Genomic DNA, 23,030 nt, shown 5'->3' with positions numbered 1-23,030 from the left:
TTAATATATATTATGTATATTATGCATAAATATAATATATATTTTATTCCACAGAGTGGAAGAAAACAGGTCACTGGAATCATATCTTGTGTATCCCTGAATATATTTGTAAAACCTCCTCTATAACAGCAGGGTGGAATTTTCTCCATTATGCAGGCAAATCTCAGTTTAGCTGTCCTGCAGCTGGGACTCCAGGCTGTGCTGCTGCTGACAAGGCTCAAGTTGAGAAGGAACAAAGGGAAATGACCCTGGGATAGAGAATCCAGGATCTGCTTTGCTGCTTGAGTAGGAATGCACAGGCAATACCTCTAAAAAACAGTTATGCTTTTTTATTATTTAAATATTTAACTATTACTTCCAACTGAAGAAATTGATTTCCTGTAGATGTAACCTTCCTAAGAGCCAGAAGCTGTAATTTCTTGCCTGCTTGTGGGTTTTACTCATTTTACTCTCAGTGAATTCATCACAAAAGAATCTGAGCCTGGTTACAGGGATGGCTGATGACCCAAAGGGCGAGAGAGGAGCTGGCTGATCAATTAGTCAAATTGACATTGGCCTTCCCAACAGCATCCTGGCAGATTGTGCTTTCACTGAGCCAGACATAAACAGCATGGCAAGCTCAAAAATTTGTCCCATCCTGGTGCCAAATGTGGACCTGGAGGCCACTGATTCATCCAAAAACACTCATTGAACCACCACTGATGCCTTCCTAATGAGACATCAGCAAGCTGAATGTGCCTTTGCCCTCAGTGGCTCAGGGTTTTCCTGGCACCTAGAAAGCAGAAAAACCCCTGCTGTCAGCTTTCACTGGACTTGACATTTTGGGAGTTTTATTGAGATATAGTCACACAAAAAAAACCCCAAAGATATTTAGTCCCTTTCTTTAATATCATGGTTTTGGTTTCTGGATTGATAGTTTAACTTGAATAGCCTTAAGATGTTTGCTGTCCTGCGTGCCCTCCCGGTTGTGGCTGCAGTTCATAAAGATATATTTAAGCTTGTTTTAAACCAGCTAGCTCAGGTACTGATTACTTTTGGAATAACTTGAATTCAGCATGAACTGCTCCTTTAATCTCTCCAGTTTTCTACAGAAACCTGCTGCAGCTGCCCTGTGAGCAGCACTGAGTTTGCTAAGCTAAAATGACACTTGAAAATGCCATAATTGTGGCAATTACACCTACATCTAATCAGCTGTGATTAGATATACCCAAAAAGAGGTCAGTGTGTCAGGTAGGAGCTGGTCAGCATGTGGGGTTTCTTTGTGAGACAGAAATCTTAGCAAAGCGTGTGCATGTGATGAGAAAATACTTTGATGAATATTTTTTCAGTATTTTTGTTGCAAAAGCTCCAGCATGGGCTGCAAAAAAAAAATTAAATAGTGTCAACCTCTGTCTCAAAAATTTTCAAATCTGAAATTACATACCAAGCATTATTTCTGATGGGTACATGCACCTCTGGTGAAGGCAATCCTGCCAGACACCTGTGAGCTACATAAATCTGTGCCAGGTGCTGCACGAGTGAGGGCTGCAGTTGTCAGCAAATTGAGCACAGAAAGATGCACTATTAAGCTGTAAGTTGGTCTTGTCACGTTAAGTTCTTTTCCCACAGAAGAAGAAAAGGCTTGTCTGTCATTTTGACTGCAGATAGAAATCCCTGTGCCTTTGCCCATTTGTCTCCTGACAAGGGAATAAATTGCTCCTTTAATTCAAAGCCTTCAGACCACCGAGAGAAGGGACAATGTGTTGGCTCCAATCTAGTCGAGAAGTGGCAATAATTGCTAAGGCAACACATTTCTGGCTCTCTGTGCCTCTCACAGGGAACATGAAGGATGACCAGCAAAACGTTTGCCACCTGGAAAAAATCCAGTGAGAGGATTTCCAAGCAGTGATGAGTTGCTTCAGCAGCATGTGCTGCTGGATCCCAGCCACCATGACTCAAACTGGTTGGCTGGGTCAGAGAAGCAAACTGTAGTGCCCAAAACACTGGGCAGGCGAGTCAGAAAATGCAGGAGTGTGGTGGTGTTTGAGGGAAGGGATGAGAATCTTGACTCCATGTTTCAGAAGGCCAATTTATTATTTTATGATATATATTATATTAAAATAAAATTATATAATAAAAATATACTAAAGAAAGAGAAAGGAGACATCAGAAGGCTGGAAAAGAATGAATAATAATGTCTCATGACAGACCAGAGCCTTGACACAGCTGGACCATGATTGGTCATCAAGTAGAAACAATTCACATGAGACCAATCAATGATGCACGTGTTGGTAAGCAACCTCCAACTCACATTCCAAGCAATCAGATAATTATTGTTTACATTTCATTTCTGAGGCCTCAGTTTCTCAGGAGAAAAATCTAGCGAAAGGATTTTCATAAAATATGTCAGTGATGCAGGAGAAAAAATAACTACATGTTGCTTAGGGAGTTAATTTTAAGTTTCTCTGTGTTTCCTGCTCCAGACCCAGCGAATTCAGCTCCATCTATCCTAGATGGGTTTGAGCACCGCAAAGCCATGGCAGGACAGCGAGTGGAGCTGCCTTGCAAAGCATCAGGGCACCCGGCACCAAAGTACCGCTGGCTGAAGGACAACGTGCCCTGGGAGCCCGACAGCCGCTTCCGGCAGACGGTGACGGGGCTGCTCATCGAGAACACGCGGCCCTCGGACTCGGGCAGCTACGTCTGCGAGGTGTGGAACAACTACGGCACCGCCGAGGTCATCGGCCGCCTGCATGTCACACGTAGGTCCCGCCTTGGTGCCACCAGGGAGAGGGGAGTGTCGCGACGCGTCCTGATAAACGGGTTTTGCGATGGTTCGTGAATTAATTTCAGAGTGTGAAAAAAACGACATGGCACAGGGGATTTGCAGTGATAATCATAAACAAATGCACCTTTTTTGAGAGACTGTCCTTATTCAGAGCAAATTTGGGAGAGAACCCCCCAAAAGGGCTCCTCTAGGAAAGCAGACTCAATAGGCCCCTCCCCACAACCGGTCTGAGAGAAAATACTTCCTTGGAGAAAAGTGGAAAAAACCTGTTTATTAAACAGTAAACCTAAACAATATTAAACAATAAACCCCTTGCTGCTCCAAAAGAGATGACGAACTGAGAAAGTCACTCCCTGGGTTGCAGCTGAGCTCACTCAGTCTCTGATCAGTCCCTCAGTGCTGGAAATGTCGCAGGCCAGGCCCGGCCTGGTGGGCCTCAGGTGGAGCTGCCAGTGCTCCCCTGGGTGTTCAGGCCAGAGCAGGGTTAAACAGCTCCAAAGAAAAGGGAAAAAAGAAAAAAAAACCCACATTCCAGGGACCTTCTTTGCCTCAGCTAGCTAAAACTAACTAAAAGCAAAGGAGAGCTCTGTCCTGCTGTCTGTCCATCCACAGACAACACAGTCAGGAGCAGAAACGTGGAGGAGTGAATGCAGTGTCTGAAAACAAACTGCAGCTTCTTCTCTCCCCCCTTCACTCTCTGGAACAAATCCTAAAGGTGCAAAACTTATTATTCAGCATAACAGAACAATTGGGGATAGAAGCATCATATAGTCAACCCCACAGGAAAATACGATAGAGGTGTCTCTGTCTTTCTGGGAGCCTCTCAGGAATCCCAGAAAGCCCCAAGTTGGCCAACAGTGGGGAGACACTCTCGTGCCCTGAGGGCACTGAAGACACCTAGGCTGGTCATCTTTGCAGCAGAAGAGACACTAGAGACATCGGTAGAAGATAAAGCGCCAACTCTTAGCAGGGCTTAATCCAAGGTTGTATTCTAGGAGTCCCAAAGGAGTGCCTACACCTCAGGGGGCCTCCTGCTGAGAGCCCAGGAGATGTGCCAAGGTTACATTTTATTGTCACTAATTACAAGAGTTCTATTGTCATTACATTGCAAGGGTTCCATATTGCTAGAGTTTTGTACCTCCTTGATGTTTCTCGGAGGCAGCTCCTCTAGGCACTGACCCATCCTTGCAGTAACCAACTGACTCCAGTTCCACCTCAAACAACCAATCCATTCTTTCATAACACTCTTCTTATTGGCTACAGCTGTGGCCTGTTAAAATCAGGCCTGTTCCCAATCCTTAATAATTGACTCAGCTGCAACTCTTTAGGGGGAAAGATTACATTCTATACTACCTTTATTTACTCATGTTCTATCCCCCTACAACATTGAAAGGGAGGTGGAAACTGAAATTAGATAATATTTTACTGACCAATTAGTGACCCTAAGGGATGGGTACTGGGGGATAGACGTTTAGGACAGCGTATGGAGTAACACTTAGGGGGCTGACCCCTGGTCTCTGGCAAATCACTCAACGTCCTGGATCAAAACTTCTAGATGGAGGGGATGGGATGCTGAGTGATTGACAGAGAGCCAGGGTGGGGATTTGGGGATGATTTCAGCAAAGAAAAGGGATTACACAGGTAAAGGGAAGGCAGTACAATCTGGGATAAACCATTTGGGAAAAATACAGGGATACAAAACCAAAACTACTGCAAAGTATTGCAAAGTATAAAAAGACACTACAACAAGAGGGATTAAGGGAGAGAAAAACATAGAGAAAGAGAGAGAGGAGAGAGAGAGAGTGGGGGGGGATATAGCTACCAAACGTAGAGATTATGTCCTTTGGTCCAGTCTAGCCAAGGATCTGCCTGTTATGTTGGGGAGATCTCAAAATCTCTAGCTAACTCAGAGGTTTTTATTATGATAACTCTCTTGGAAATTGGGAGGTGGGGGGGGAACAGGCATAATAAAGAATAGATGTAATAGGTAGTCTATCTTCTCAGCAGTGAGAGCCATTGTCTTCTTTGTCCAGCCATCATCAGGTAGTGCTTGGCAAAATCTCCCTTTGGTCAGCTCACCTCCCCCCCGAACCTCCCACGGGTTAGGGGTTTCAGTCTCAGTCCCTGGGAGGAGGGGGAGCTTTTCCACATAGGGGTTTCATGTCTCTGTCCTCGAGGGAGAGGCTTCTGCCATCTCAGTCCATCCGTCACGGTGGTTTTAAAACAGATGAGGGGTCTTCCGTGGGGACCACCAAAAGCTACCTCAGAAAAAGTCCAGCCAATCCTGGGGAAAGGTCCAGTCCAATCCTCGGGAAATTCTTATTGTTGGCTATAGTTACATATCCTCCATATGATAAATTATAGAGCTACACTGGAAATTGCATCCATTTGCACTTCTGATCGCTCAATTGGCCAACTAACTCATCTCCACTGAGCCTGCTTTGTGTCGTTTCACAACTTTGAGGACTTTAATCATTGCTAGGATAAATTAAGGAAACAGAAAGTACAGCAAGGTAAGATAACAACTTGATACTGATGCCTAAACAGTTTTGCTTTTACGAATTTTTCATATATTTTTAGCTCTGAAGAATATTATCACAGAGTTATGTAGCTCCTGGTATTTTTAGAAGAGCGGGTGCTAGCGAAGAAAGGGCAAAGTGCCCCTTTCTCCTTTCACTGGGTTCAGTGTTGCATACACACACTGAACACACTTGTGAACAATAGCTCAGCAAGCCAGAAGCTCTGTTCAGGCCTCAGGATCTTGGCAAGCAACCATCTCCAACAAGACCAGGATTTCAAACTTGGTCTTTTTTTGGTGGTCCCAATTTCTGTATTTTCATGATGATCCCGAGGCAGTTGAGAGAAACTTCGGATAGAGACACAGGGAGAGCATGGGCCAGTCCCTGCCTGGGACAGGTTTTTGGCAGTGGGCAGCTGTTGGAATGCTAGACTAGATGCTGAGAATTTTGTGTGCTGAAAGGCACAGACTCACAAGAGAGCACTACATGTGACCTGAGGCTGTAGAGAAGACTTCCAAAATTGATTGATAGCACTGGGATTACAGGTGTATAGTTAATTAGAAGTGTGTGATATCACAGGGTAGAAAACTTAGAGCTTGAGGTTCTAGAATATAAAAATAAATATGAAGCACGATAGAAGTTTTAAAGCAGAGGCAAGTTGTTCCTCTTCACCTTCTTCTTCAGGGGTTTAAGTGATGTTTTGTAATTGGACAGAAAAGTCCACATTGCGGGCTTTGAAGGATTGGTTATTGGGTTGAAAGGGAAAATAATCTAAGTGTCATTTCTTAATGACATCGTTTAGTCTTAAAAGACCCTGTAAGAAGAGATAGTTAGCCATTTTGTGCCTTGCTAATGAAAAGCTGCAGAACTCATGGTTGTGAGGCTGTTACACTGATAGGAAATAATAAACACCTGAGTCCAAACATGAAATACCATCTCAAGTGCCTTCAATCCCAACCTCAACAGAGGTAGAAAATAAATACGAAAAACCCCACAGACAACAGCTTTTATTGAGGTGCCCAATGTTATGAGTAGATGCTCAAGTTTAGATTAGTCCCTGGTTTTTGCCCAGGCCCCTGGCAGCAGGCAGGAGCTTTATTGAGGTGGCCAGCACCACAAAATCCACTGTCATTCACAAATTCTTTAATAATGGCTGATTTGGTCTATTATAGAACAAATTACCCATTTAATAGATATAAAACTAACAGACATGGGACTTAAAACAGATTTTATACTCCACAGGAATAAGGACAGAAGAGACTACTAGTAAATAAATCCAGCATGAGGGTAAAGGTACCATTAATTTTACAGCTAGCAAAGAAATTATTTCACTTAGAAAGCAATGTTTCTTACCAACCAATTTATGATGGAGCACACATCAAAATCCTTTCCCTCAATTCCCAGGAAAATAACCACGGAATCTGTGTCCAAACTCCAGGGAGAAGTCCTGTATGTTTATCAGGGTGTGTGTAGGAGATTTCTGCCTCTGTGATAATTCATGTGTCTTTTATAGTCTTTGTAAAACAGCGTCTCTCACTCAAGGATATTTATTTTTCTTTTATCTTTTCCCACATCTTCTCTCCAGACTAAGATGTTGATTCCTAGCTGGGGCCTGAGCCCTTTTGGTGCCAGAGATGACCCCTTTGTGCCTTTCACCTGCCTGGGTTATCTCTTCATTTCTGCACCAACCATTTGTGGTGGAGAGAGGGAGGACATGTCTACCCACAGCCAACACCCCAAAACCCACTCTTACTCACATGTCCTTCATAATGACCACTCAGGTCTACTACAACATGAATTATTTAGAATAGTCACCACAAGGAAAATAGACACAAGACTTTAAACAGATTTAATTACCACACAGGCTAACACAAAAAAGAACTACTAGTAGAGAAAAACACAGTGTACTATAATAAAGGTACTAGCTATAGTTATCTAAATTATAAAGAAATAGTTTAGATTAGGAGCCAGTGTCACTTACCAGTAAATGATAGGGATGTGCACAAGTCTCCTAATTTCTCTCAGTCCCAGGGAAGTGTCTCAATACCAACATCTCAGCATCAAGAAGATCTCTCCACACACTCAGAAAGAATTTTCTGATTTTATAAAAATTGTAGTGGTCTCTTAGAATGGAAAAAGTAGTTGTTTGTTGGTCACTTATTTCTGCTTATCCTTTCCCATGCATTCAAAGCAGGATGTTTATTGCTGCCTAAGGGTGTTTTCAGCCAAGATAATTCATCACAAGACAAACCATTCAGGCCTAGTTTAGATTTGGGGAAGTAGATAAGTCTTTTGCTGTGCCAGGGGGTGAAAGGTCCTGTCACAGTGGATTGTTGGTGTTGTTGCCTGATATCTAAAGAGAAAAACCCTTGCAACAATGCTGAAATGGTAAAATAAAAACCAGACCTTGATTGGAAGCTTCCAGGTGTCCCAATGGTCATGGGCACACCCAGTACTGGATCTCTACAATTTTATAAGTTCGACAAATTAGTATTCTTAACAAATGTTGTCCAATTAAAGAGCAGTTGGTTAGGTAATTTTTGGAGTAGGTCCAGGGCTTACTTGCCTCACTTCTTGTTATTTCTTCTCAGATTCTGGCTGTGAAATAAAATTTTCTTCTTGTAGCTCCTCTACTTAAAAATAGGACTAAACATTATTTCAGCAATGTGTTAGAATGTTAGGTTATTGTTCTAAAATTTGAGAGAGAGGGTGGGAAAAACACTAGAAGCTACATAACTCTGTGATAATATTCTTCAGAGCTAAAAATATATGAAAAATTCGTAAAAGCAAAACTGTTTAGGCATCAGTATCATGTTGTTATCTTACCTTGCTGTACTTTCTGTTTCCTTAATTTATCCCAGCAATGATTAAAGTCCTCAAAGTTGTGGAACGACACAAAGCAGGCTCAGTGGAGATGAGTTAGTTGGCCAATTGAGCGATCAGAAGTGCAAATGGATGCAATTTCCAGTGTAGCTCTATAATTTATCACATGGAGGATATGTAATTTAGAAGCATGAATTGGGTGCTGGAAAAGAAATTGCAAATGTTCTCATAAATAAAGCTGCCAAACTCTCATTGCCATGACTCATGGTGCTCAGTAATATTGAATACTCATACTTCCCCTCAGTCGAGTATTCATGTGTGAATATTCTGAATGTTTCACAAATTCTACAAAGATAATTATTACTTCAGGAGCACCACACTGGAAAAGTGTTATGCTACTACTGTTGAAAAAACCCACAAAATTGTTTCTTGGAATAAAAATAATGCTCTGTGAACTAACATTTCTACCTAGACAGCATGACTAGCAAACTGAAAAGGGAGAAGTTTGTGAGCAGTTCAGGCCATAAAAATATCCTCAAAAATAAATGTACATAATGTTTTTGGGCAAAATAAAACTGAGGTGAAAAATCTGCCATTCTCGAGGTATAACTGAGGAGCTTTGGTTCTAAATGTATTCATCAAAATATTCATAAAAAATGAGTTGAATTCCATCTGCCTGGTATGATGCAAAGTCAAAACCTGCAGAGACATGATGTAATTGTACTGCTGATGATACCCAAAGCACCCCCAGTGCCTGGTGATGTGTTTTTCCTAATGACTCTGCACTCAGCCAGTGGAAATTCTCTGGATGAGGCTGGCAGGAATAAAAGCTGGGCAAAGAAATGTTACCCTCCTCTGCAATGGAGGATGTGGCTCTCTTCCATCATCATGGCTCTGGGATATTAGTCACACTTAAGTGTGACTATTTTGTTTAATGGATTGTTGCCAGTTTTTAGCTTTTGTAGTGTTTTTATAGGAAACAGAGATAGTCAGTGACTTTTAACATGCATCTGATCAATTGTTGCTTCGGACCTTTGTCTGTAATCCAGAATGTCTGAGGCTACTGTATGTTTTTCTCCAGGCCTCTATTCCTGATTAGCCAATATGGATTTATTCCAACTTTGATGTTACAAAATATTTAATAAAGAGAACAAGTTACTTTTCTTTTGTAAATGTGTTTGTGCACATGTGTGTTTATGCAAGCTGCTAAAAGAAAAAATAGGATGGTCTGTATTTTGTGTCAGAGATAGCATCACTGGTGATAGCAATCCCTTATCTTTATAAGGAAGTCAAACCAATTTATACAAGGCATGAGATGAAATCTGTGTTCTGCAGTGCTGATAAATCCTAGGTGGCAGGATAAAGATTGTTTTCCTTGCATTTACGTTTATGACTTTTCTTCAGTACCATTCATCCTCTTTTTTTGCCACAGAAAACTTGCATTTTTCTGTCCCGCTGTTTCTTTAGGCTGACTTGAAAATATTGTAATCCTCCCACATCAAAGCAGAAAATCTGATGAGCCCACACAGTAAAACACTTCCATGTGTACATATCAGATGGATATCCATGGATGTACCTGCATTAACATCTTCCACTCTTGAAAGCAAATCTTGTAATTGGCATTTATTGCACTTGATCACATCAGGGAGTAGTTTGGGAAAGTGTAAATTTGGTTCCTTTTGCCAGAAATTAAACCAGAAAATGAGTTTCAGGAATGCACTTAATGTACAAGATTCAAAGGTCTGCAGTTAACTGTGAAATAACATCCTGCCCTCCCAAAACCTGTGCAGTGCCATGTTAAATGCCTCAGCACTAGTGGTGTTACTTGTAGGTCTGGTCCTACTGTTCACCTGGGCATGGGATTATGTGTTGAATAGGTTATCCCTGTAGATCTATTTTTTTGTCACGGGTGTTGGTGGAAAAAATGGGTTTTTTAGAGCAATACAGTTATCTGTTATTTGTTTTGGTGTTTTCTTTTAAGAAGGGTATGACTGTGATTTTTATTGCTCTCCTTGACTGGGACTTGATTTGTTACTTGCACACAAATGCACATTTATACTGAATAATCTCTATTTCCCTTTCTCTCTCCCTTACTTCAACCCAAACCTCCAGAACCGCTAAAAGCCACCATCAGCCCGCGCAAGGTCAAAAGCAGCGTCGGCAGCCAAGTGTCCTTGTCCTGCAGCGTGACGGGGACCGAGGACCAGGAGCTGTCCTGGTACCGCAACGGGGAGATCATCAACCCTGGCAGCAACGTGCGCATCACCGGCGTCAACCGCGAGAACCTGATCATGGACGGCATGGCCAAGAGCGACGGCGGCGCCTACCAGTGCTTCGTGCGCAAGGACAAGATGTCGGCCCAGGACTACGTCCAGGTGGTGCTGGAAGGTCAGTCTCCACCTGCCTGGCAGGTCTGGTTTTCAAAATAACACACAGGTTGGCTTTGGTGCTGTTGTTTTAGAGTGGTGATGCCCTCAAAGGTCTAGAAATTAAGCAATGCACTTTCGAGGCAATATTCACAGAATTTTCAAAACCACTGGGTTGGAAGAGACCTTCAAGACCATCGAGTCCAGCCCAGCTCCAACACCTCAACTGAACCCTGGCCCCCAGTGCCACATCCAGGCTTTGTTAAACACACTCAGGGATGGGGACTCCACCACCTCCCCGGGCAGCCATTCCAGAACTTTCTCACCCTTGCTGGAAAAGCCTTTTCCCTGCTATCCAGCCTGTATTCCCCTTGGTGCAGCTCGAGGCTGTGTGCTCTGGGTGTGTCAGTGCTGCTGCAGAAAGAGCCCAGCCCCAGGTGAGCACAGGCACCTTTCAGGAGCTGTGCAGAGTGATGGGGGCAGCCCTGAGTCTCCTTTTCTCCAGGCTGAGCACCCCCAGCTCCCTCAGGGCTTCCTCACAGGGTTTGTGTTCCCAGCCCCTCTTCAGCCTCGTTGGCTCCTCTGGACATGCTCAAGCATCTCAACGTCCTTCCCAAACTGAGGGGCCCAGAACTGGACACAGTGTTGGTATAGGAAATAATCTATAATAAATAATCTATAATAAAAACAGACTCCTAGTCTTTAATTGGAGGCCTCCGGGGCAGAAAAATACTCACCCCACATAGGGTGAACACAGTTTTATAAGTTTAGCAAATTAGCATCATTAACAGGAATTCCTAATTAGAACTTCAAATAATGAGGTAATTCTCCCCCCCTGGTTCCACCTCTTCTGGAGGCCCTTTTTCTTCAGCTACTAGCTGTACTTTGTTTATGAGGAAGTGTCTTGAGAGGGTAGCTCATCCTTGGCTCCCAGGAAGAAGCAAGATGGGATTGAAGCCTTTGGGAATGTGTTCTGTCTTTCTGTCTATCAGGGTAGGAAAAGTACTGGAGTTAGCTAGGAACTGTGTATGTATACATAATGGTCTACTCCAATTCAAGAGTTATTAATATATATTAAGAATATATAAAAGTAAAAATCATTTTGGCACCAGTGGAGTTTACAAAAAAGAAGGTAATTATGAAATGTCCATGGGGTTTATTGTGCCCTACTCATAAGAGAATGGAAAAATCAATTAAAAAAAAATCCTTCCCAAGCAGGTCTCTGTTAAAAATCCAAACATTGCTTTTCTGGTTGGGTGTATTGGCTGAGGGCTTGGAGATCATCTTAAATAACTGATACCATGCTCTACATGATAATGAAGTGAGGAAAGTCATCAATTTGCACAGAGGCATCTCTCTAATGAGGCTGTGGTGCAGGCATGGCATGGACACTATTTTTAGAGTCTCTGTAGAAGAAGAAGAGATTACCTGCCTGGACTGAGTTACCTCGGCAACCATCTCCCGTGACTAGGAAAGCCTAAAGAGCATATTGATAATCTATCATGGTGTCTGGAGAGTGCAGGTTATCAGAGAGCAACAGCAGGGAAGATTTCAAAGACACTCAGGTCTCACTGGGAAAATAATGTCTGCTTTCATCTCAAAAAAAAGCCTGTCACTTGAATTAAAAAAAGGGGGGAAAAAAGAGGAGGAGGGGTGGCAGAGGTACATAGTGTGCACGCTCACAGATTTATTGGTCCTGTGTCAGCTCCCTTTCAGGATAAAAAGCTTTTTTTTTTTTTTTGTGTTGCTGCTATTCTGTTTTCTGAGGGGTGACAGTATCCAAAGGAAAGGGAGAGAGTCAGGAATGAAAATAAATAAATAAATTAGAAACTCTGTCACGTAACCAATGGGACAGAAATGAAAGAGAGAGGGGGCAGAGGAAAATAAAATGAAATCAGATAAAATCAAATGCTCTTCCAGAGATGCTGAGGCCTTTCAACATTCTGAGAATGCCAGTGCTTATCTTTTTACCATGTGGCAAGCAAGGGAAATTTGCAGCCCTGTTTTTAAAGTAACATTTTCAAAGGAAAACAAACACACATTGCATGGCTACAGAAAGGACGTCCTAACTAATACCAGGGTGTCAGCACTCCTAAATGTTACCCCACTGAACTCTCTGGAGAGGTGGGTATTTAACCCTGCTCCCTGCTTACAAAGTTTCTGTGCCCACCCATTTTCTTTATTCATTTCCCTGGTACAGGCTGAGTATTTTGGGAGTCAGTTCACTAGATAAGGTGTTTGAATGCTCTCATTCAAAGAAATATTTATCTGTAGCACAAAATGACCACTGAAAGAAATTGGCATCACTGTTGTTACTGGCAATCTGTATTCAGAAAAGCCTAATTAAACACTTTCCTAAATGGGGCATTGCATGTCAGGACTAAACTGCTGTGTGAAACCAACCAATGCAAGTTGTGCCTGGCTCTTGGCAGCAGGATTCATCCTTAACTTCCCAAGGAGCTAAAATCTACCAGGAGAAAAGACTCTCTAAATGTGTTGAGGTTTTGCTGTATGTCTTTTATAATGAACTCCATATGGTTTTAAAGCTTTTCTGGAGGAGCACAGCAGTTCATAGAAATGCCTGATCCTATTCAAGTGTTTTTCCTACAGCAGAGCCACTACCAGGTTTTTCAGAAGATGTAAAAGAAGCTTGCCATAAGCAAAGGGTCATTTAAGTCCTCTATTGGCAGAATTTATTTCCCTCTCTCAATAATTAGGGTTACATCCTGGAAAATCATTGCTTGTGTTGCTTCTAAGAAAGATCTTGGCTCATGGGATACACTCCAGTGTCACAGTCATATTTTCTGGAAAAATCTCTTTGCCCAGGATTTTCTCTGGGGAAGATGAGAAGCCTTAGAGAAAAATGAAAACAAGAATTATCTGATTTCCTTCTCCTGAAACTCAGCTGTTTGGACTTGAAACAATAAACAATTCTTTGCATGGTTTTTTGCATTTTCTATATTGTAAGCCTTGTTTTAGTGATATGATAGAAGTTGATGTTCTACGGGTAAAGAATCTCCTTGACCATTCCACCTCAGCACTTGATTGAGGTTTGATTTGCAACGGATAAACCTCTTGAGACGTGTTTGTTCTCTCTTCTGCAAGGGCCCAGCAGAAGAATTACAAATGCAGTCTTTTTTTAAATTTTAATTATACAAAAAAGGGTGAAATGTCACCATCATATTTTCTGGAAAAATCTCTTTGCCCAGGATTTTCTCCTGGGAAGCTGAGAAGCCTCAGAGAAAAATGAAAGCAATAATTATCTGATTTGCTTCTCCTGTGTTTTGCTGCTTTGGAATGTGCTTGGACATTGTTCGTCCAACAGGTGATTATTTCATTACTGAATTGTTTTGACTTAATGGCCAACTGGGGCCAAACTGTGTTGGACTCTGAGGAGAGAGTCACAGGTTTTCATTAGCATCTTTTAGCCTTCTGTCTGTGTTCTTTCTGTATTCTTTAGTATAGTTTAGTAGAGTATTCTTTAATATAATATAGATCATAAAATAATAAATTAGCCTTCTAAGAACACGGAGTCAGATTCATTCCTTCCTGCCATGGGGCACCCCACAAATTTGACACTGCAGGGTAGAGGGGACAAGCTTTACACCACGTAAGCACTCTTTTGCTGCTTTTCTCTCCCTCTGCAGACGGAACTCCCAAAATCATCTCTGCCTTCAGCGAGAAAGTGGTGAGCCCAGGAGAGCCAGTGTCCCTGATGTGCAACGTGAAGGGGACTCCCCTGCCCACCATCACCTGGACACTGGACGAGGACCCCATCGTGAAGGACGGCAGCCACAGGATCAGCCAGATCATCACCTCTGAGGGCAACGTGGTCAGTTACCTGAACATCTCCAACACCCAGGTCCGGGACGGGGGCGTTTATCGCTGCACTGCCAACAACTCTGCGGGAGTCGTCCTGTACCAGGCTCGAATAAACGTAAGAGGTGCTTGTCAAATCAGCTCCTCAAAAAAAACACACATAACTCATTGTAGTGGAGAAGAAGATTGTTGCATGTGATGAGATTTTGGAATGCCAAAAACCGACTTAATGGTTTTGTCCTCTTCTTTTCTCCCCCCCCGCTCTCTTTCCCCCCCTGCCTCTCCAGCCCCATATAGAAAGTGTATGGTACGGTTAAATGTTGGAAGAACCCTTTGGCTTGTGTCTTTTAGTCTATTTTTCCTCTACTCATCTCTACTAGTTCACAGTCTCTTTGCTTTAGTCCTGCTGTGCATGTTTTGTTTTCCTTCTCCTTTCCTCCTTTACCTGTCCAACATCCATTGTGATTATTCATGTATACAGAACTTTAGCTTGAATTTCTGGCTCTACATGGCATAATACCCAACCTCATGGGTATATATATACTTTATATACATAGCAAATAAAAATGCTAATTGTTTCAGTGTTCTCATGTGTAACAGGAGTCTAGCTCCATTTCAGTGTTAGTATTTCACATTAATTAAATCACACTCAGCCTTTTAATTTGTAACACAGCAAAGACTTTATCAGGCAAGAGCTGGATAACACAAATATATACCCCCACATAATTAGCATGGATGCTGCAGGGTAAGGAAAAAGTAGAGCATACAAAGATTAGGAAAACTGCTTAAGCAGCTCTTAAAAGTAAAAATCTGTCAAATGCTAAGAAGCGCGGCGCGAGCCGCGTCCGCTAACATCTGTATATCCAGAAATAATTTCACCCATTCCCTCGAGCAAACGTGCCTTTAAATTGTCCTCAAGAGCTCCTTTCCTTGCCTTGGCAGGGCCAGCGAGCATCCGGCCCATGAAGAACATCACGGCCATCGCGGGGAGGGACACCTACATCCACTGCAGGGTCATCGGGTACCCCTACTACTCCATCAAGTGGTACAAGAACTCCAACCTGCTGCCCTTCAACCATCGCCAAGTGGCGTTCGAGAACAACGGCACGCTGAAGCTCTCGGACGTGCAGAAGGAGGTGGACGAGGGCGAGTACACCTGCAACGTCCTGGTCCAGCCCCAGCTGTCCACCAGCCAGAGCGTGCACGTGACCGTGAAAGGTGAGCACAGCTGGGTCTCAGGTCTCGGGTTGCTGAAATGGCTCCCGAGGTATTAAAGAGTCTTTTCTCCCAGCTCCGTGACTGAAGAAGAAGTTGAGATTCCTCAGCTCTGGTTTTCAAGGTTGTTTATTTTCTCTTATCTAATACATTCTTTCTCTGACCAGCTGAGATCTGTCCAGCAGGTTGGGTTGAGGCACACTGACTTCCCTTGGGGTGGTGTTAGCTTTTTCTATTAAGAAATATGTGTACTTTATTTCCAATAATTTTCCAATACCTATCACCTATGTTAGACAGTCTGTCTCTACCCTAAACCAATCCAGAAGTGTCACCATCACAGCAGAAGATGGAGGACAAGAAGAAGAAGAAAGACAGGACACACCCAGATTCCTCCATCTTGCCTCTTGAACCCCCATTCTAAATACCCAAAATTCTACTTTTTCACCCTGTGATAAATTCACTATCATTCTACTCAAACTCTTGTGGCTTGTAACTCTTCACACAAAGTTGGTAATTGTTTCCATAGGTTAAAATCAAAGGCACAGGTGTTTTTGACTCTGTGCCAAGGTCTCTGAGCCCCTTGCCAGCGTCTCGAGTCCTCCAGGGCAGCCAGAGGAATGTCCTGGGTGCCAACAGCTGGGAAAAGCAGAGCCCAGCTAATTGCTGGATCATTGGTGGAATTGCACACGTAGGATTGTCCTGGCAGGCAGATAATGAGCTATTTGAGGAGGTTAATCCAGATTTGTGTTTATTTTTAATGATGACACAGAGCTAATCAGTCATTGTGTCTTGTTCTCTCCTGACTTTTACCCTCCTTGGCACAGCTGGTGCTTGTTCTTGTTGTTGCCTCTGAGTGGGGGCCTTGCAGCTCAAGTTTGCTATGAACACTTTTTGCTACAACTAAATCAGGAAATTAATGGTTTGTCACACATTTCACTGGTGACTGTTTCTCTACTGGACAACAAAGTTCCAATTTTCATTAGCCAGTGACTTTCTGGCTTTTAAAACATGAGATGAGAATTTTAATGTCTGTACTTTTGTCACTAAGCAGAGACAGGAACTAAAAGCATTAACCTTGCTTTCCTCTTATTAAGTGATTATCTGAGTGCTCTTCATGCTTAGAAAGATAACACTGTAAATAAATGTGACTTGAAATTCTAATAGGATGCTTCAAATCTAGTCAAATAGTCCAAAACAAGGATGTTCAGATGGCCCTGAAAGACTTCAGAAAGAGATTGAGAATAGGAATTTTTTACCATTGTGTCCTGACTGTTCTGACATTGGCAATGTTCAGACCTATTCAAGAGGACACAAAAGACAGAAAACCTGATTGCAGTAGCTCCTAGTTTTGAGCAATGGGGCCACTAAATACTGCACTTCATGTGAGCCTGTAGGAAGAATTGGAGTACAATTTCACTATTCCTGAAGTTATTAGAAGCTTTTCCTGGGTTGGTTTTTTTGGGTTTTTTTTTTGGAGGCAGAGGAGAGGAAGGAAGAGAGGTTGAATCTTGTATCCATTCTCAGACAAAATGCAGAGAGCAGTAAGGTAAAATGACTTTGTTACAGACATCTGATCTCAACTTCCTTCTGCTCTGTTGGTTTTGGCTTTAGCAGTCTGGAGTGATGCAATTGCTATTTTTTTTCCAAGGGTTTAGGGGATTAGCTTTAAACCATGAGCAATTTGGACTCTGAAAGGCATGACATCTCCCACACCTGAGACCATCAGGGGCACTGGTCACAAGCTGTGGCATAAAAAGCCAACATCATCTTTTGTTTTCATGTGTGTTGTGCTTTGCTTGACATTACAATGATATAACAGATCTGTTGATAGAGTTTAGGAACTGGATGACAAATCAGTCACTGTGTTGTTGCTGCACTAAGAGGCCACCATGGAAATTCTGGTGGGGAAAAGCTGCCTCTTAAATAATACCATTTTTCAAATGACTGTCAAAATTTATGTAGCCAGACAAAACAAATCCAGCAGTCACAGGCATTGAAATCGGAACAAAACCAGTCACTGAGAACACCAGCTGGTATCTCAGGTGAAATATTGCTTTTTCTTCCATCAGGTTACAGTTTCCAACTTGACAATTCCTCCCCCAGAAAGCAAATTGCCAGCTCCAGCAATTTGGATTGAGCTGTAACTTTTGCCAATGATTTTACTTCCTTGATGGGGTTCTACCTCCCACTAGACCAGGTTGCTCCAAGCCTAGAAAAGACATTGTAATTTGAAAATAAGGTTAATAGCCTGGTTTCATCTACAAAGCCCAAAATGTCACAGGTGAGGTTTTTAGGTCAGACCTGAACAGTTCTCAATGTTCTGCTGTTGTAGCTTGAGGTCAGCAGTGCCACAGCAGATTTTATCTACATACTAGTGGGGAGTCAAAAGTGGCCTGGTGCTTTAAAATATTATTAATGTGTGTGTGTGTTGCCTTTTCATTTTATATATTCCAAACCTAATGGGTTGAATTTTTAAGCACTTCTATTTGATACCAAAAAAAATACAAAATATGGCCTAGCTTGTATATTGGAGGTTAAAAGGACTCTGAAATATGACACTGTAAGGGGAGTTAAAATCAATGCTCAAATATCCTTATTTACAGTTCAGCTTCTCTTACCGTCAGTATAATTATTTTTTTCCAGAGAAACAGAAGGAGAATTATTGTTCATCTTCAATACAAGTCCTTTGCTTTGCTCTCAGTTCTGCTACAAGCTTTGTGGGTGACCTCAAACCATTCACCTGAAGAGTGACTCAGAATAGATGACACTGAATGAGCTGTTACTTAGTTGGGTTTTTTCCCTGTCCATGTTCTGTTTTGAGGACATAATTATATTTCCTCATGAGTTTATCATCTCTGTGGTATCAGAATGTTTCAGAAACAATGTGTTCATTTTCAAAAGCCACCTGGGTCACCAGGAAAAATGGCAATAAGGCACAAACTGAACTAAAAAATATCCACACATTTTTTGTATATTCAATTTCAGAAGCTTATGGGTTAATTTTTCCAGTTCACCTGCCTTTATGTAGCATTTATATGTTCAAAGCCCTGCTCCCATTGAAATGAAGTTGCTCCTGAGAGTTCTGTTTCCTCCTTCAGAGCAGTCACGTCACCCAGCTTAGCAACCCCCTGGGAAAGACAGATTTAAGTAATTTAATTAGCTTTATCTGACAGATCTGTGGCAAAGGTAAATGCAGAATTTGGCTCTACGGGGCAGCATTTATCTGCATTAGCCAAACAAATGGTTTTTAGAGTTGGCAGCCCTCTGCCACATTGACTTTCCACTTTCCAAATCCTGCAGCATGTGAAGCATCCTGGTTCTGGGCTGGGATGAAGACTTGTTTAAAGCAGCATTTAAATAAAAACATGCAACACCATGAGTGTGCTATCAAATGCTGTCCACTCTGCAGGGTATTTTGACATTTGCAAACATCCAAATGAAAGTTAAATCATCCTTCAGAAATCATGATAAGGTCACAGATAGGAGAATAGATAGGAGAACATTTCTTGACAATAATTTTAAATGAACTCCTGGCTGACAGAAAACCTGAAAGAGGCTTTCAGAGCCTTGCTGTGCATCCTCCCACCTGGCAGGCTCTAGGAAAGCCAAAAGCTGGGAGCTGGGCACTTCTGTGCTATTTGACCTCAGATCCTCTGATTCTTTGCCCTGCTGATCAGAAGAATCAGTGAGACACCACGTGAAATCTGTTTTTCCATTTTTTAGGAATAACTGCTGCCCTCATCTGCACAGCCACCTTTGCCAGAGGTCTGCAGGCTTCACATAATTGTGTCCCACAGAAATTCCTGTCATTTCTGCCCTGCTCTCTTCCTCCAAGCTCTTGCCTTCCCCTTGTCTCTCCCAAAATCTGATTTGGGAGGCAGCAGTGCCCTGAGCTGGCTGCTGGGAGCTGAGTGCATGAGCTGCCAGGAGAACGTTCAGGTTTCTGCTTGGCAGATTTAACTCCCATGGAACTGTGCCTGAGTTCCAACAGGGATTTTTGGAAATCAAGCCAACTTTTTTGGATTTTTTTTGCTGTTTTTTTTTTTTTATTTGGACAAATGATTTGGCCAGTTCTTATTTCTGACAGAAAGCCATGCAAACTACCCACCCGTAATGCACAAGTAACAGAGGGAGACCACAACTGTACTTACATAGTTAATTTCTGTATTCCATACCTGCTGACCTTTGCAACTGTAATAAAACCTTTTCAGCACATGTTGCTTTGGCCTGTGTTAGGTGTAATTATATTTTTAGCTTTTTTTGTTAAGTAAACTGAACCCACTTTCCGCTGCCTCCTGCAAAGTGGGAACAGCAGTTACTGCCATCATCAGAAATAATTGAGATTAGCCTTGCTAAGGATACAGGCACACTCTTTGCCAAGAACAGAATTATTCTTAGCAGCCCCAGTTTTTTTGCTCTGTGTTCAGCCCAGCTCCCATGGTTTGCCAGAGGGGTTTGTACACACTTGCCAAAGGCAGAGAACTGCTGGAATCAGAGATCCTAAAGAGAAGAATATTCTGTAGAAGATGCAGACTTTCTGTTCACTCCTTCTCACAATGACCTGTCCTTCTCAGCTTTCTCCAGCTCCTTCTTTTCCAAGTCCTGGCTCTTCTCTGGGTTCCAAAATCAATCTGAACTCAAAGTGTTTATCATCTCAGCTCTCATTTCCACTCTGCCTTGTTCTCAAGACCCAAAATGACCCTTTCTCTTTCCCTATCCCCAACCTTTTTCCCATCCTCCAGTTCCAGTCCTCTCTGCCATCCTTCAGGTTCAAGCACTGGAGTGACAAATCTGCCCTGATTTCTGAAATCTCACCAGATTGACCCAGACACTGAAAGGCAGTGCTGAGATGTGCTCAGAGCTGCTTGGACTCTGTCACTGCAAAATGTTCTCTCCACATGTGATCATGTGGGGGTTTTGTTTATTTATTGACTATGTTTGGCTCAGAATGCAAAATTTGGGCACCACTGTGGTGTCTTTTATAGCTTCAGTAAAAACATCTGAGGCTGGTGCCATCACCTGAATTGGAAATCCACTGCTAAATCCATGAGGCAGGTGGGACTTCTCAGGTTTCACAATACCTTAGTTTTGGGGTTTTTTTCTGGTTTTATGGTAAATTGATATTTACCATGTCTCAGTTCTCCCACTCTCCCACCTTCTTCTTGGAAATGGCCAAAGAATTGTAGCTGAAATCTTCCAGCTGAAATGACTCAGCCTGAGGCAGACACCTGGCCTGGCAAACTCCTACCCAAACAAAAGTCAAACTGCAAGCAAATGAAAATAGTCTCATCATGGGAAGTGTTGGCAAACAAAGAAAGAAGTTATATTACCCACCCTATCTCTAATTTTCATATTTCCATTGAAAAAAACACAAAAACACATTAAAGTTGAAAGATATTAAAATAATAATAGCAGCATCTCTTTTACAGCATTTTAGTAGATCTCAGAGCTTTTAAGAACAGGAGTGAGTTATTATCTCCATTTTTTTATTATGCAATTTATAGTAATAGTTTTCCCAGCTCCAGTAAAAGCCATCAGTAGTAAGTGATGATTTTCTTGTCATCAGTCTCATGGGACACATTCTCATGTAAACAGCCTGCTGCTATTCACACTTCTCCAACAGGAATTAATTGAAAAAGAAGCCCCTGAGAGGGAAGGGTACAGCATCATTAAAATAAAAAGTGTGGTGTTCAAAAGGACTGTTTCTGATCTTGTTAAGCTTATGTATTTCATTGATTTAGAAAGGTTCTGGTATGTAAAGTGAGCACCTCACCTGTTGTGAACCCCAAAAAGGAATTGTACCAGCCTTGTTTCATGTTAGAATACAAGCAAACCAAACAGGGGCTACTTCTAAATAGCTTCCTGTTTGCAACTCTTTGAATAGATCCTCCTCATCTTTCCTGGGAAGTGTCTAGCTCTTTCTAATATCTGAAATTCTGTTGTTGGTGCATTTGCATTGCAAATCAGTTCAGGGAGGGTTGGTTTAGATAGTGAAAAATATGCAGGCACAAGAGAGGAAAAGCATAATTGGAAATCTTTGCAGGGTTCTTCAATCAATCTGCTAATCTGTGCATGCTTCAGGCTGGAATTGTGGATTATGGCAAGTGGGAGTTGAGCTTCATGCACAAATCTCAGATCTTATCTTCATGCACAAATGCCAGATCTTATCTGTCCTACTGACTATGACTATTGACTATGCCAATAGATTGAATCAGAAAAAAAAACTTCTGGCCTCGATGTCTTTCAGATCTTTCTTTCATTATATTATTTTCTGCCCTTTTTCCACTCCCCCATGTTACAATGTTTTGGATGCCCTCAAACTTGTCACAACTACCTTGGGAAGAAATGCTCAGACTTCTCAAAGTGACTGAAGTTGTCATGTACAAGAATCACAGCAGGGCCCTGTGGTCAGAGTGATGAGAACGTGCCATTGTGCAAAACATCCTTGAAAATGCACTTAGGAATTCTTCTCAGGTCACATCATGGGCAGGGGGAGTAGTTTTGGGGGACAAGCAGTGGCAGAGTCTGATTTAAGAGAATGTGCACTTTGATAGGGATGTCTCAAGTGTGTCTGACCTATAGAAATTCCTGAAGATAAGAGTGGAACAGGCTGATATTCTTGACAGGTCTGTGTAAATTTTTTTTTTTGCCATTCAGCATCTTAAAGTTAGCTTTGCACTAAATTATCTGATTTACATTCTTTAAAGTCTCACAAGTATCATCTAGATGTGTCTTACTTTTCACCAGTACACTTCTAATGAAACTCCTGTAATGACTTCACCCCTGACACTGCAGAAATGGTCACCCAAAAATGTCTGTTCGAGTTGTTTCACCACTATCCCAGTATTCATGATGAGGAATTAGTATGCACAAATCTAAAACTTTTCATTTACATTAAAGCAAAACTCCTTGGATTTGTGCACAGTCTTATATCTTCTATCTTTCAAACATAATTTATGTCTGTGTATGGATGCATTTATTTGTGATTTATGCAAACAATGTGAAATGAGCCTCAATACTTCAAAAAGTGCCTCAGTTAAGGAGTTCAAGATGCTTTGTAGACTATGTTTATCAAAAACTGGCCCTCTTCTCTGTCTTACAGTGCAGATTTGTTTACTTAAGATTTTAAGGTGTGTTCTTGCTCTTTTTCTGTGTTTATTTTGTTAATTATCTTTTGGCTCCAGTGATTTAGTTGGGCTTTTCACACTGATACCTGAGGACAAAAATGACTTTAAATCAGGCAGGGGCCGAACAAGAGCAATATCTCTGGAGCAGGTTCCAAAAGTGAGGCCTTTAATTAGGAAACACTTTACCAATGAGGATATCAGCTTGTTGCATGAAAATACTGCAGCTGCTGTCTTATCTTCACATCAAGGTTTTCTCTCTCACAAATAAATAGCAAATTCATCCCCTTGGGCAAGGAAGTGAGCTCCCCACCACCCCAGCTTTGCAGGGTGTTTCAGGATGATAAGGGCTTGCACTTTTCTCCTCACAAAGGAGGCTGAAAGGAGAGGGTTCCAC

General features: G+C 42.1%; 1 protein-coding gene across 5 annotated transcripts in view; it reads left to right on the top strand.

The window, feature by feature from the left end:
* The window catches only part of DSCAM (DS cell adhesion molecule), a 472,834-nt gene that overhangs the window by 271,710 nt on the left and 178,094 nt on the right, over nt 1-23,030 (top strand). For 4 of the 5 annotated variants that reach the window (XM_064705508.1, XM_064705527.1, XM_064705537.1 and 1 more), the window contains exons 5-8: nt 2,463-2,741; nt 10,222-10,497; nt 14,123-14,419; nt 15,237-15,512. In XM_064705508.1, the coding sequence (XP_064561578.1) occupies nt 2,463-2,741; nt 10,222-10,497; nt 14,123-14,419; nt 15,237-15,512 (1,128 nt within the window). Of the gene's footprint in view, nt 1-2,462; nt 2,742-10,221; nt 10,498-14,122; nt 14,420-15,236; nt 15,513-23,030 lie in introns of those variants that run through there. The other variant, XM_064705545.1, reaches the window with a different exon arrangement.

The sequence above is a fragment of the Zonotrichia leucophrys genome, chromosome 1 (genome assembly GCF_028769735.1).
Source record: "Zonotrichia leucophrys gambelii isolate GWCS_2022_RI chromosome 1, RI_Zleu_2.0, whole genome shotgun sequence".
NCBI lineage: Eukaryota > Metazoa > Chordata > Aves > Passeriformes > Passerellidae > Zonotrichia > Zonotrichia leucophrys.
Note: the sequence above shows the minus strand (reverse complement) of the source record. Positions and strands in the feature narration are given on the sequence as shown.